Source organism: Tasmannia lanceolata, unplaced genomic scaffold (genome assembly GCF_043159265.1).
Source record: "Tasmannia lanceolata isolate RefF3 unplaced genomic scaffold, GAP_Taslan_0.1 ptg000025l, whole genome shotgun sequence".
NCBI classification, from domain to species: domain Eukaryota; kingdom Viridiplantae; phylum Streptophyta; class Magnoliopsida; order Canellales; family Winteraceae; genus Tasmannia; species Tasmannia lanceolata.
The window spans coordinates 12113486-12129336 of NW_027518702.1; the positions used below are offsets into that span (position 1 = coordinate 12113486).

The 15851-nt window shown below is 39.1% G+C and overlaps 1 protein-coding gene across 1 annotated transcript; it reads right to left on the reverse strand.

Moving 5' to 3' along the window:
* Positions 1-5752: 5752 nt before the first annotated feature.
* Positions 5753-8382, reverse strand: LOC143858289 (uncharacterized). The gene is made up of 2 exons (XM_077368938.1): positions 7304-8382; positions 5753-7178 (listed from the first exon to the last, which is right to left on the reverse strand). The coding sequence occupies exon 1, from the start codon at positions 8217-8219 to the stop codon at positions 7308-7310; it is 912 nt and encodes a 303-aa protein (XP_077225053.1). The 5' UTR covers positions 8220-8382; the 3' UTR covers positions 5753-7178; positions 7304-7307.
* Positions 8383-15851: the final 7469 nt, after the last annotated feature.

Consider the following 15851-nt stretch of genomic DNA (forward strand, 5'->3'; position numbering starts at 1 on the left):
ACGCAAAATGACACAAAGATTTACATAATTTGGCAAAGCCTACATCAACGACAGAGGCGACAAGAAAATCCACCATAAGAACCAAAGATTACAAGAGAAAAACAGTATCTCACACCAAACCCACCAAGAAACCGTAGCACACCCTTTTCTCCCATTTTGAACTCTCAACCCTCTTAAAAGACCAGTAGACGAAATAAGCCATAAAAGCCTTTTATACAAAGCGGGTTAAAACAAGCTTATTCTAATCGGGCTGAAATCACTTAATTAAAATGGTCCGCTTCCTGGTCTCACACAATATATCAGACCCAAACTGGGTTGAATTCAAGACACCCAGCTGAACATTTAATTATAAGTTGTTGCAGACACTTCATTTGAGTTTTTTTCCCTGCCCTGAGAACATGCTCTCTTGGTTTTAATGGACCTACTCAGAAGGGTTTACTCAAATAATGCGGACAAAAGTTATCAATGAAGATTATGATAGATTTTTTCTACACTGTGGCAACTGTGGGTCTATTCTCTTTTGTTAAAAGTTGTTGCATACACTTCATTTGGGTTTTTTCCCTGACCTAATAACATGCTCTATTGCTTTTAATGAGGCCAACTTAGAAGGGGTTAGTCAAATGAAGTGGAGATAAATCATCAGTAAAGCTTATGATTGACTTTTTGTACTCCAACACATCATTCCCATAATCAAATAGTTGTGCCAGAGAGGGAGAGAGAGAGAGAGAGAGAGGGGTCTCACTATATGACCACCACATAATTGTGGTATAAGGAATGAGTGATAACCATTTAGGCAACGTGGAGACAGCAGCATCATACATTTTTTGATCATCAGTCAAGCACTGCTGTTGAATATGAAAAGGTAGGTATCTTACTGGGCATTGACAGCAGTGTAGGGGCCCCTAAATCCTCATTGTATCCATGTGGGTACTTTTGTGATGAGATATCAATGCCCTTTGCAATACCTTTTCGCTAAAAAGCCGTGTGTCAGATGTCCCATCTACAACACTAGTTCCACATCCTTCTTTCATCAAATCCTCCACTGCTAACGTTTCAAAAAATGTTCTAGGAATAGTATCTGTTTCATCCTGGGTAAGTTTAGATTGAACCCATGATTATCTTAGAATATGTTAGATTTCTGAGATTGGCGAGATCTGACTTTTGGATTATTAGGGTGCTAGATTAGGCAATTAAACTAAATGGCGTAGTTAGGTCAGATTAGGATTTCTATCATTATCACCTTCTATCTATTCTAATCTTTTTCCTTGGTTATCCCATATTGAGTGGTCTATATAAACACTCATTACGGCTAATTGTAAACCATTCAAGATTAGTAGTATTTCATTTTGTTGGGATTTGGGTAGAACTCACCCTTAAAAGCTAGCCCCCTCTCTGCGGTAGCATCGTAAGAACTATGGGATCTTCCCGCGGAGAGTTTTTTCCATCCTTAAGGGTTCGCCAGGGTTACAACTCCCTTCTGATACCACTCACTGGGAACTTGGGTAGAACTCACCCTTAAAAGCTAACCGTTATGGGGAGGGTGCTCAAGTCTTTATAAGGCCTTCCACATCCATTCACTTTTTTGATGTGGGATCTTTAATTTTCCTTTCACGTGGAACCACAGCACCTTTCTTTACAGAATGCATGGTTGAGATCTCTCTTATGCTCTCAAACCAATTTCATCCATAGTTTTGTAGAATGCATTAAGTTTCTGTGGTGTTGATAAATGCATTCCTCTTTTTATTAAATACTTCTCTGATTCGCTATTGATAGCTTAACTGGAATTGTAACAGCTACTTAGAAAAGTCTAGGAATAGGATCTGTCTTCACTTATTTACCTGCATCTTTGCATTTATGGGTAAGTTTGGATTGAACCCATGAATGCAAATTTGAGATCTTTCAACACTCCCAAACCCAATGTCATCCATATATTTATATAATAAATCAAGTACCTTTGAAATTAATAATGACACTCATTTTATTGAACATTTCTCTGATTGGCTATCTATAGCTTTTATTTGGAGGTGTGAAAACTAGGGATCTCAATGGACCCAGCCAGTCCGATGGATGCATAGGATCCGAATGTTAATTGACAGGATTTGGCTTCAATAGTTGGATCCAACGGTGTCCATTGGATCCATATCCTAAGCTTCGAATTTATTTCGTACCATGACTAAGGCATAGCCATAAATTCCAATGGATCGTCCTAGATCCAAATGAAAGGAACCCATGTACAAAATAGCTTCCATATTCTCGATTGAATGATCTCAACCCTCGGATTTTAGGAGAATTTAATTTCCTCTCAATGTTGATCATTGCCCTTTTGTTCCTTAGCCAATCATCATCAGGCCACAAATCGAAAGGCTAGGATCATTCAATATGGCAATTTTCAGGACATGGCCAATCAACAAAATGAGCCACTAATATATAGATGGGACTCACAAGCTACTTCTGTCTGCTAATAATTTTGCAAGAAGAAAACAAGCACAACCACAATATAACAGCGTTTTGAAAAGAATTCTTCCTTTTACCCATCATGGTCCTATACAAGCACTGTGCTTCCAACATCAAACAAGCTGGTAAAAATCATTCAATCATCAATACATTTAAAGAGTGATCAATCAGAGACGGAGCCAAGGGGGGGGGCAATGTTTTTCTGTTTACTCTCACTCCCTCTTTCTCCAGTCGGAATTTTTACAAATTCATTCTCTCTCCATAGAGCAAGAGCCGACCAAAAAAATCTGGATAAGTTAATTGCACCTTGGCTACATAGTATTCTAAATGTTGTGTGCGCCTTAGCTACACTTCTAGGATGATCCAAACCGTTCATTTTTCGGGCCACAATTAATGTGTAAATAGGCTGCAATTTGTAAGTCATTTTCACAGGATAATCTTAACCCTCCGATCGACATTGAGATTGACGTTATAGAAACCTCTATAGAACAGAGGGTTAAGATCATCCTATGGAGATGACTTAAGCGGCGGCCTATTTATGTTGTGGCCCAACGAATGAACGGTTTGGATCATCCTATGAAGTACTCCCCATAGTATTTTTGAAAAAAATGGACTTTACACGCACATAACATATAAAAGGTTACATTCTTGGGTCATGCTATGCAATGGTGTAAAATAATGGGCCCCACCCATCATAACATGAGATGTAAATATTGGGCCCTACTACATCAAAATATGAGCTGTAAATTGTGGGCTCTAACTAAATGCATGAGATTGGGGGATGGTCGGCCCCACTTATCAAAAAATGAAGTGTAAAATGGTGGGACCCAACATGCTATAACAAGCATTCTTTGCCCCTCTTGGAGCAAATTCCTGGCTCCGTCCTACAAGAAAAAGGCTCATTTTCATTAGAGACTTGGCAACAAATGAAACCATAGCTTGAAACCCTAATTAAGCCTGTTGTTGGGTTGTCGGCAAGCAACAAGGAGCTTCATTTAACCATCTTTGGGAAGCACAAAGGTCCAATCACTAGCTTGAAACATGTCTTTTCCACCAGACACTAGTTGCTATTAGGGGTTAGTACAAAATGGGACATCTATAGATTGTTCCGCTTGATTCTAGCCTCTGCCATGATCTTTTCTGGGCCACTTACATTACCTCTAGTTATAAACAGCCACAGAGTTTCAAAACTCCACCGCGTTATCAATAGCTCGCACCAGACAACTCTGTTTTAAAGTTTTGAACCGAGTCAACTAGGGTTGCTTTGGCCGAGTTTTGAAGTCTGAACCGTATCCACATTTTGAAATACTGAACAGCAAAACTAACACTGTTGTAGTGAAACAGAAAAAAAAGAAGAAAAGAACCTACCTTTTTACCTTTGTTAGAATCCATATATATTTGTAAAGCTACGTACAACAAATTAGGGTCTCAGGTTGATGATTCACCCCTTGAGAATTTTTATATGGAATTATCTGTAATTAGAAAATAATTTCCCAAATAACTGCGAAAATTTGTGAAGAGACCACCTCATTCATTTGGTTCTAAGGGTTGGTTGGTGTTATTTAAGGGACTATCTTTCATAGGTACATTATTTTCAGGGATACATTTCGGGTGACTATGTAATTTATTGGTGATACATTTCTTATTTTTAAGCTTGTTCTTTAGAAAGTAAACTTGGGCAACTTTGGGCATGGGTTCGGCAACCATTCTCCACCTACATTCTTGGGCGCGGTTAGTGAGAAATCTTGAAAACGATCTTTCATGATGTTCGGTGACCAGGTCCGCTAAGCCCGTTTCTACTATTTCCAATGTTTTTGCTGCCAAAGTATGTGATCAATGAAATTTTCCAAAGCGACATGATCCACTTCAGAAGATTCTCATTATCATAGAAGAACCGCGAAAATGGTCACTGAACACACCCTTAGCGACCACATGGTTTTGGTGCCATAGCAAACAAACGTACCATTAAGACCTAGAGTTATCTGATCAAGGTGGCCCCAATGACAACCTTCAAAGGATGATCTAAACCGTTCATTTGTTGGGTTATCTAATCAAGGTGGGGCCAATGACAACCTTTTATATGGTGAGTGCTTGTGATGTTCAGTATTTTTCGGAAAGTACAGTAGTAACCACTTCAACGTTCATTTGTTGGGCCACAACGTAAATATGGTGTACCCCATAGATCATCTCCGTAGGATGATCCTAATTCCTAACCCTCCGATCTGTAGAGAAACTCCACGTTATAGGAACCTCTAGAGATAATTTAGAGAGGAAAAGAGCTAATTTTCTGTGAAAAATAGCCAATTTAGAGAGAAAAGAAGTCAATTTAGAGATGAAAAGATTGCTAAGAATAGATTGGATATCATAGGGAGGTGATGCAGGTGCATCCCTCCGGACTGCACAGATTGACGACCGAGAACACTAGACCTTTAATCGGACTACTTGTGGCCACTGGATCACCAAGCTTACAATCTTGATCAAGAGAATAGGCCATCTGTCTTCAAGTGAAATTGTGATTCCTATGAGACTTCTTTTGCACACTCGTTGAAACTAATTCTAGTATAAAACAATTCCTCAAGGTCTCAATTAGTGCTTTTTGTGGATGATAATATAGGCAATGCCTCAACCGAGAGTTAAATTCAATCAAAGCCCAAGATCAGTTTGTGAATGATAATATAGTTGCTGGAGCTAACTCTTTCTTTTAATGACATGAGTTAAAAGCCAACAAAGTTCTTCATGTGAACTGTTTACATAATTTTTGTTGAACTTGGACATTCAGTTAATTGAGAAAGTGAATTCCATGCATACTATGGTATTGGGACTATTGACACTCTATGACATTAATATGCCCTGTGTAGCACTTTGATGGTCTATGTATTTGTTAACAACTATTGAAGATGGTAATGAGTAGACCTTGTTGAACTCCCACTGAGGATCCCTATGGGGGCCTATGTTTGAATTTGGTCTTGGAAGCACTTTCTATGTCAATTTTTGCAACCTGGGATGCTAGCCTTAACTGATTTATAATCTGCCATATGTTCATGTCTTTAACTTTCATTTGAGTTAGAAATTTGAACTGATTTCTAAGGGAAGATATTGCTGAAATTTTGCTTAAGATTAGAGCATGATTCCTTGGGAATGGAAGTGTTGAAGTCCCTAAGAATTCAGTTGTTTGACCATCACCAAGCTTCCAATCTTACTCTGCATCAAAGTGGTATCAGAGCATCCATGTACCACTTACCCTGCATCAAAATTAATTCACATGTTGATGGTAAAAGAACGAGCAATTACAAGACGATAATCAACAACCATTGAAGCACATAAATAGAAGAGGAGAAAAATATCAAGGGATCTCAAGATCAATACACAACTTGTACCTTTTTTCATCCCCCAAGAGTAGTTTGTAACCTAACCTCCTTTTTCTCTTTTTCCTTATCTATTGTTTCTGTAGTTTTATTGTGTACTACGAAGACTTCAATGGGCATTGCTTCAATGAAGGTATTCTACAGTCTTGTTCTTCAGTGAATTTCTTCTCTCTTTACACAAGATAAATTGTTAAGTCCTTTTTCACAATGCAATTGAACTGCAAATCATCCATCTGATTGTAAGTTTGTCCAATTCTCAGAATCAAATTGCATTTTTATTAATTGGAAATACATTCAAAACCTTCAATGGAATGACTCTTCTCTTGTGTAAATAGTACTCTGTAAGATTTTCACACACCCTCAGACATGCTTCGGAATAGGATAAAATCCTTCAATCTCCGTTTCTTGTTGTTTTCCTTTTAAAAAGAGAAATATGGGTTTTCCGAGGCTCTTCCAATGCTGCTTCAAAAGGATCGAAGTATCTCGTCTCCTGTGGCAAGAACGCTCAACGATACAGTCGAGATTTCGGTGATTTCAGAGATTTTGGAGAAGCATGAGGTCTTTGAGCGCACAATTCATCTTCCTATGAGCAGGGTGGGGTTTCAGATGAAGGATTTTGCCTTTCACAAAGAGTTCTTCGGCAACTTTGGGAACGCCTTTATCTAACTGACTGCTAAGATTGAACTCAAACCTGTAATATTCGTTATCGACATCCATATGGATTTCATTCGATTTGGATTTTCTTGGTTTCTCTTCCCACTCAAAGGGATGAAAGAGGAAGAGGTTGTATTTCTGATTGAGAGGGAACTCGTTGTAGATAATAGGAGAGCATGTTGGACTAGTTGGGGCACTGAAGTAGGATAACACACCTAAACGTTTCGAGCTAGATGTGGTGTTTATGTATGGAGAAGATCATGTGCAAGAGAAATCATGCCATTTGAATTAGACAAATTTGGCCAATTTGGACCTCAGTATGGTTGACAGACCGATAGAAATGTACTGTGACAATCAGGTAGCAATATAAGCCTGACATACAGTGCAACAAGTAGCTCTTTAGTGAAAACATATATAGAGGGACTGAATCTTAGAGGGTTGATCCTAACCCTCTATAGATTATAGGGTTAGGATCAACCTATCAAATGATTGTGGCTCATCTAATGGATGGTTTGGATCATCCTCCGTTATGGGTCATACTGTACTTTTTAATAAAGTGACCAGTGCGATCATCAAAATATGGTAGTGCTGATATCATTTCCCTATATAAATTATGTGTAAGATTTTTGTACTAAGAGAAGGATATAAATTTCTGCCTTCGGCTGTGGCTTTCACTTGCAAAGAACACACCAAAAGAAGAAGAATCTGTACACAAACTCGTTCTTGTTCAGCAGAAGGAAAAAAAAGAAGAACCCAAATCGACATTAGACAAAGATAGGTGAGAAAACAACATCACATATGTGTATAACAACAGTATGGAAGCCCATCACCTGCCTAATGGACGGTTGGATTGAATCCCAACAAACCCAACAGACCCTGCTTGTAAGGCAAGAAGGTCTTCTTCTTCTGCCCTTCTGAAACCACCCTATTCGCTGTGTAATGCAACTCATGAGCTGACACAGGTGCTTTTCTCGCCCGGTTTGAACCAGAACTACCCTCAGACGAGCTTCTGAATAGGAGAAAATCCTTCAATCTCCATTTCTTGTTGTTTCCTTTAAAAGAAAAAATACGTGTTTTCGAATTCGAGGAAATTGGTTTTGTGTTATGTTGCTGTTGTTGATGTTCTTCCCACCCCAAATTAGAAACCCGATACGGGGAGAGCGATCTAGCTGATCTCCTGCTAGAACTAGAGAGATTCGAATTGGGTTCCCTATCTCTTCCTCGCTCTCTATCCATCCTTTTCCTAGTCTCTTCCATTGCTACTTCAAAAGGATCAAACTCTCTCTTCGCCCATGACGAAAACACTCCACGAAACAGTCCTGATTTCGGTGATTTCGGAGATTTTGGAGAAGAACTAGATGGCTTGTTAGCTGGTAATTCCATTGCCTGTAAGCGAGGTGGGGGTTTCAGAGGAAGGATTTTACCTTTCTCAAAGAGTTCTTCAGCAGCTTTGAGAGCACCTTTCTCTAACTGACCAAAATTGAACTCAAATTCATAATCTTCATGCTCCATATTGGTTTTTCCATATTTTTCTTCCCATTGGAAAGGGATGAAAGAAGAAGAAGGGGTGGTGTTATTTCTAATTGAGAGGGTGTTGAACTTGTTATAGATAAGAGAGGAGCTTGTTGGACTAGTTGGAGCACTGAAGTAAGAAAACATACCGAAAAGTTTTGGGCTACATGTGGGGCTTATGTATGGAGATGAGCATGTGCTAGAGAAACCCAAATCCTGAATTTCAACTTCCATTTCTCTTTCTTTGATTTCTCTTTTTGCTGTTTGTTTGATTATTCTGTAGTAGTGGATTGGGAAGAGAGATGGGTTGGTCTTTGAAGGGTTTTATAAGATAAGAGAGAGATGAAGAAGCAGAGATTATTGACTTGCAGGGGTGTCCCGTAGCAGACCTTGAAGATTTTTTTTTTGGGTCGTTGGACGAATGGTTTCAATCATGTTTGAAGTGGGCCCACTTTACTTTCTAAAAAAATACTGGACTTCAGGTGCACACATGACACATCCTATAAAATCTCAATGGGAGGAAGAAATCTCAGAAAAATATCAACGGAAATGTTATATTTTGATATTTGCACGGTCTTTCTTTTCTTCTTTAATGGGCTCGTGAGAGCTTCTAAAAATAAGAAGTTCAGCAGACACTAAAAGACAAGATGGGTGAGAGAAAATATCAAAATATGATAGTGGTGATATCATTTCCCAAATCTCTCTCTCTCTCTTCAAATTTCAAAGTCAAAGTCGCTACGGGACCATCTCTCTCGTTGAAATTTCAAAGTCAAAGTCAGCAACGCAAATATACTGTTTGGATTGCAAGAAACAAATTTCTAGCCGAGATGTTTTCTTGGGAATTTTTTTCTTCTTTTCCTATTTAGAGGGAAATGATAACTATTACCGTTTGTTTAGAGGGATATGATCATAAATTGAAGGCCCCTGTAAGTAAAAATTGAATGTTTTGGTTTAAGTTATCTCTTTTTTTTGTGCGTGTGAGTAAAAACAGTAATGGGCCGTTTGGATACGCGGTTTTTAGAATCCAGATTTTTAGTTTGAAAACAGTGTACAAGAGGGTTCATGATCAAGCTGCTATCAAGGTTTAAAATTTCGGTTTCGGTACCTATATCGGACCCCACCGAAATCTGAAATTTGGTATTAAGCTTTGAAATTTCGAAATTTTAGACGAGATTTTGTAACAATTTTTTTTATTAAAAAAAGTGCCATTAAAACGAAATTTAGGTCTGGTGGTAATTGGCGAAATTTGGAATTTCGGCGAATTTCGGTGTCGGTCCCCATCGAAATCAGAAATTTCAGTCCGAAATTTCGGATTTCGGTCGAAATTTAAAACCATGGCTGCTATATGCTGTCCTGACAACATTTCTTGGATTTTAAGTGAGAAAATCATGGCTCGTTTGGATACCTCCCATTTTGTATTTGGATTTGGAATTGAGTTTTGAATACAAAATGAATAGATCCAGCAGCTCATGTAGAGGGAGATAGGGGGGGGTACTTCCTAGTGGAGGGGAGAGGTTGAGGAGCAAAGAGGGTGAAGGAAACTGCCACATATGTGGATTTCCAATTTCTTATTTGCACAGCATATTTGGAAATCTGATTTTTTTCACTGTCAGTTGCTGAATAAGAAATCCAAGAATTTGAACCGATCCAATGCAAAAAGAGCTGCAAATATGAGAAATCCAAATCAAAATTGTCTAGGCATCCAAACGGCCCCTTAGGTTTGAAAAATCTCTCCTGCTTCCTTAGATTTCTAAATCCTGGAAATGTGGGAGGATATACTGCTCTCTTGCTGATGGAAATAATGGCTAGAATTCAAAAACGACGGCTGGTCCGCTTCTTCTCTTGTCTCTTAGCTACAATTTTGAAGAAATTCCAGATTCTAAAATCTGCATATCCAAACTCCCCCCTAAGAAATTTTAGAAATCTTTTTCCTTTCCAAACTTTTTCAGAAAATTCCTGTAAACCAAACAATGCCTTGATGGTGATTTTCAAATAGGAATTCACCATTTATTATACGGGCCCACATTTCAATTTTCAAGGTTCTAGATTGCCGTATTACTAACTGTCATACGCACAGTGACTATACAGAGGGAGGACTTATTCAACGATCGGATCAGAGCCGTTGATCGTGTGGGCCGCAGTTATCCCGAGGTGATCTACACTCTGCCTCTTTGAAACAACACAACAGTGAAAACGTCACAAGTTGCCAACTTTTGTCTTGTTCTAGAAGACAATAATACCCTTCCTAAATTTCCAATTATGTTTATTAGGCATGGGCATTCATGTCCTATAAATGTTAAGTAACATTTTCTCTAGGGAGATGATATTTTCGTCAAATCACATTATTGGGGGGGGGGGGGGGGGGGGGGGGGGGGGGGGAATATCATCTCCCTCTCTATCATTGAATACTTCAACTGTAACAGCTTCTATCATTGAAAACCTCAACTGTTAACAGCTTCTGTCATTGAAAACTACAACTGTTAACAGCCACTAGAAAATAAGAGGAAATCTAATTCATCCATTGGGCCCCCACCATTAAACTTCCAAAACTATAAGTATTTGTTCACTTGTTTTCACGGGAAAGGAAAAGAAAAGGTTTCCCGAGAATCTGACGTGGCATTAGGAAAAGAAATCCAGGAAAACTGTGTAGGAAAAGGTTTCCTGCGCCTATTCACGTGCAGATGAACTGTGCAGGAAAAGGTTTCTTGAGAAACTGCTTGCCCACTTTTTTTCACTAGTTTTCCCGGAAAAGCAAATCCGACCAAAATAGTGGGATTTGGTACTAATGCTCAAGTTATGTACACACTAGGGAAATGATATTATCGCTCCAATGCTTTGATACTAATGCTCAAGTTTCTTGTCTTTTAGTATTTAAAGGGGGAAATGATAAATGCACCACTTTTCATTACTTGGGACACCCAGCTACAGTGTATCTATGACCTAAAAGGTGCTGATGTACTTCACATTTGAAGGAATGAAGTGACCTGATTGCCACATACAATGCAATGCGGCTTGATATCCCTAGTGATAAATGGGGGCGCATTTATCATTTCCCTTTAAAATGCTTGTGAGAGCTTTTTGGGGACTGTAATAACCTTTTTGACAGCCCTTTAAATAATAAAAGATAATAAACTTGAGCGTCAATATCATAACATTGGAGGGTTGATATCATTTTTTCAATGAGCCAAACTATTTATAAGTTAGTCCTTCCTATCTATGCATTAAATCTACACCAACTGGATGATTCTATCCCTCCAATTTGTGGCTGTAAAGTCAGACAATTGATTCTCTTCTTTCACATTTTGAGTGTTATAATCATCCAATGAGAGTGAATTTTGATGCATGGCCCTCGGAATGGCAGGCATAGTGAATAAATGGTTTCGGTCATTATACAAGTCGGCCCGACTTTTCCTTATAGCGGTCATATTTTTCCTTATAGCGGTCATATTGTGTGGCTGTAAACAAGTCGGGCCGACTTTTCCTTATAGCGGTCATATTTATCCGCTTCCATTCATTAAATATAATGGAAGCATGACCGCTGTGAGGAAAAGTCGCGCCAACTTGTTTAGTGACCGAAACCATTTATCCACTATGCCTGCCAATCCAAGGGCCATGCATCAAAATTCACTCCTCATTGGATGATTTTAACACTCAAAATGTGAAAGAAGTGAATCAATTGTCTGATTTTACAGCCACAAATTGGAGGGATAGAATCATCCAGTTGGTGTAGATTTTAATGCATTGCCCATCCATAGGAAGGACTAACTTATAAATAGTTTGGATCATTGGAAAAATGGGCCCATTTGTACATTTACCCGCTCATATTTTTACTTGTGGGGAAGGCTAGCAAATAATGAGAAGTAAACGGTGAGACAAACACTTGCTCTAGACTAATATAAGGCACGGTGTACTTTGTATTCCACCGGGCTCCGGGAAGGTACGTAGTCATTCATGACTTTCAAGATTTAGGAATTGGAGGGTAATTTGAAGTCTTGGAATGGTCTTCCATTATCAAGATTCATGAAGAAGTTTACCCTAACCTTCTCAAACGATTCTATGCTAATCTTAGGGTGATTAGGAATAACAATTTTATTAGCTCATATGTTAGGGGAACTGGTATCACCTGCACCATAGAGGAATTTTGTGAAATCCTTGATATTCCAAAAGGAGTAAAGTGTATGTTTGGCCGGATAATGCTATTGCCTGTTGCCCACTTTGAATGGATCGATTATGTGTGTTGTGATCATAAGAGAAAGGTAAGGGAGCTTGGGAGATATACGGCCTAAGCACACCTGTAGAGCTCCACAAAACACAAATGTGACACCAAGATAAAAATACTTTTTACATATCTCAAAATAACTTAGAAGAAATCTCTACACTTCTTCTCTGCCTTGAACCTTAACCGTGAAGGTTCTCTCTAAGCTTATCCTTGAAGCTCTTTAAGCTTACAACCCCGAACCAAGAACCCGGTCCAAGCACGCAACAGTGCTGCATGTCCATGAACACAAATCCACAGACATGCAAGGAATTAACAGCCCATATATGCAACATATAAAGCAGAACAAAATGAAATAATCTCATAAATAAATCCGGTAAATTATCATAAAAAAAATATATATTGTGGAAGCTAAACAACTTTCCAAACTGGACTAGAATATAAATTTAATCAATAAAATAAAAGTCTCTGATAAGTTCTCTAATTAATGAAAGTCTAGATCTTTGGAACTTTGTGCCTTGGAAAGGAAAGAGTAAAATCTTATGGGAAGTTTGTTTGCTTGCTACTTGGTGGGTAGTATGAAAGGAGAGAAATGCTAGGGTGTTTGAGGGGGTATCCAAATCTCCTCATTATCTGTTTATGCACATTATTTCGGTGGCTATAGCATGGATGAGATGTCATCCATCGTTTCGGTTTGTACGTATCGGCTTATGATCTCTGGGAAGGTTGGCGAGAAGTGTGTTTTAGTAGTGAGAGGGCTACTATCATTGTCCATAGCTGGGAACCACCTCCTAATGGGGTGCTAAAATTGAACTTTGATGGTGCTTGTTTTGGGAATCCGGGTCCGGCCGGGGTGGGAGGCTTATGTCGGGATGATAGTGACAATGTGCTTTGGGCCTTTTGCGATCCGATTGGAGAGTGTGATGCTACGGAGGCGGAAGTCAAAGCGGCTTTTCAAGGACTAAAAAAGATTAGGACGGATAGTTTTAAGAACTAAATTGTTGAAGGGGATTCTCTAAATGTGATCCGATGGTTGAAGGGTGGGGTAGTTCCTCCTTGGAGATTCTTGGCTCTTTTTGATGAAATAGAGGAAATAATCGCGAAATCAAATATTGAATTGAACCGTGTTTGGAGGTCTACAAATGAGAAGGCAGATTTGTTGGCTAGGAGAGGGGAGGGCAGCGATTTTTTGAGATGGTTTGATCATCTTCCTCCTTGAGGTGTCCTCTTTTTTCTTTCTGTATTCTTGGGTTTTCCCTTCTCGTACCCCACAACCCCCCCCCTTTAATTCAATATTATTTGCCATTTCAAAAAAGAAAAGAAAAAGAATAACTGTGACATAAAGTCTTATGTCCAATCTTATCACTCCTAGTCCCGTGAGAACAAGATCTCCTATTGATTAGCTTCTGAAGCATAAGTAATAAAGAGTGAACTAATGCTCAGTGAAGTAGACAAGTTCTATAACAAGTAAATCAACATGTATAGTCGCATGATAACTAATTGAAAATTTAAGCTTGAATTAGGCAAAATAGACCTTACTGGCACTTCATGAATTTATTGCGTAACTAGAACATAGAACTGGCATAATGTAGACATCATAGAACTGGCCCACTAGTCTACATGGTCGAGGCACGTCCCCCGCTAAACCTGAGGAAAGCCAAGTCCCCACTAAACTTGTGAGAGACCACATCCTCACTAACCTGTGGGAGATCAAGTTCTCACTAATCATTAAATGATCAGTAGAGATGTGAGAGATCACATCCCCACTAATCATTAAGTGATCAGGGAGATGAAGTTGATTCTTGCCTGGGTTCGCTTCATGGAAAGGGCATCCCTATCATAAGCAAGTGCAGCTTCTTGAGCAGTTGCAAAACCCCCAAGACCAGATTCAAGCTTATGTGAACTTAGTACAATTTTCTTGAAACATGCCACTTCCTGTTCTACAATACTGTTTCTTAAATTTCCCCAGTTTTTATGCCATTTCTGCTTTAATGTCAGTGGTCGGAGCCCATGTTCCAAGGAATGACGCTAGATGAACAAAACTTGGCTGAGGTCGGGGTCTAAGGAACTTTCCTCAGACCCCTGTAATAGCAAAGAGTGTGGGGGTGTGGAAATATCAATTCCATGCTTACTTTTTATTTTCAGAAGTAATTGATATTTCCACGCCCCTTGCTATTAGACTATTAGCAAGGGGTCTGAGGAAAGTTCCTCATACTCCGACCTGAGCCAAGTTTCGTTCATGCTAGATGATCTCGTTGAGCAAATGGGTAAAGTTGTTTTGGAGGAACTTGAAAAGGTAACTTTGGACGTGCACCTTTCATAAAATATCTGAGAGTAACAATGTGTTTACTGTTTACCTTTTATTATGCATGATTGGATTAAAAATTTATTCGCTTGAAGGTATGGGTTCAATTACTTATCGTTAGTAAGAGTGACTAAATTCCATTTATCTCAACAGGTCTGTATAATGACATACATTTATACTACCTTTCATTGGTGCGAATGTGTAACTCTTCCCGGTCCTCCATTTGACTGGAAAACTATGTTTTAACTTCTCAATCTAATGAACTTTTGGAGCTATGTCCTTTTATATAGACAAAGGAAGTGAGGGTCAACGGGAGTTCCATCTCTTTGAGTACTCTGGTTGAAGTATTTTGGAGCATACGTGAAGGAGAGGGTTGCTATTTATAAGGAGAGAATATCCCCTGGACTTCAATGACGTTAATAACATGTCTGACCATGCAGGGTATATTAAGTTTTCTTCGTATGATCTCAGCCGTTCAGATCACTTTTGAGGACCCCACTAATAGGTAGAAAGAAAAAAAATTGGTGAATTGTCACAAACATAAGTAACAAGTAGACCTGGCAAACGGGTGGGCCGGGTCACGCGGGTTGCAGGTCAAAATGACCCGCATTCCTATGGGTCAGCAACCGGTGACCGTACCCAGTGCTGTTGGGTCGGGTTGACCCGCAATTTTTTCAAAAACTGAGTTTTATTGGGCGGTGATAAATTCACCCCATAATAATCAAAATGGACGGTACGGCCTACACCATAGGACAATCCAAACCGTTCGTTTGATGGGCCACAACGTAAATAGACCGTGCCCCAAAAACATTGCCATAGGATGATCTCAACCGTTTGATCTATAGAAGTTTCCATATTGTGAGTCCCTCTGCAGATCGGAGGGTTAGAATCATCCTATGCTAATGATTTTTTTGGCACAACTTATTTACATTATGACCCATCAAATGCACGGTTTGGATCATCCTATGGTGTAGGCTGTACCGTCCATTTTGAAAATTAGGGGGTGTATTCATGCATAGTAAATTAGTAATGCCCATGAGCTACTGGAAGCTGGGATGAGGTCTTGAGTAGGAAAAGTGCAAAGTAACAAATTAGTGACTACAAGATCAATGTATGTGAGTGTAAAGATAATGAAAATCAATGATTGTGGCAATTCCATGGCAACAAATCAAGCCTAGTAAATCAACTGAGTGGCCGTTTGGGTACATCAAGTATGAGACATCAAGTATGAGAATAACAGGTATTCCCAAAAGAAAACTTTCAGTAAAGAATAACAAAGCACTGGACTTGGACCTGGCTTACAGATGGCTGATTTCTACAGATCAGAAGGCTGATTTATGAACCT

What these genes read in the sequence shown, in the direction of transcription:
- LOC143858289 (XM_077368938.1), bottom strand. Translation starts at nt 8,219, where the DNA reads ATGGAAGTTGAAATTCAGGATTTGGGTTTCTCTAGCACATGCTCATCT.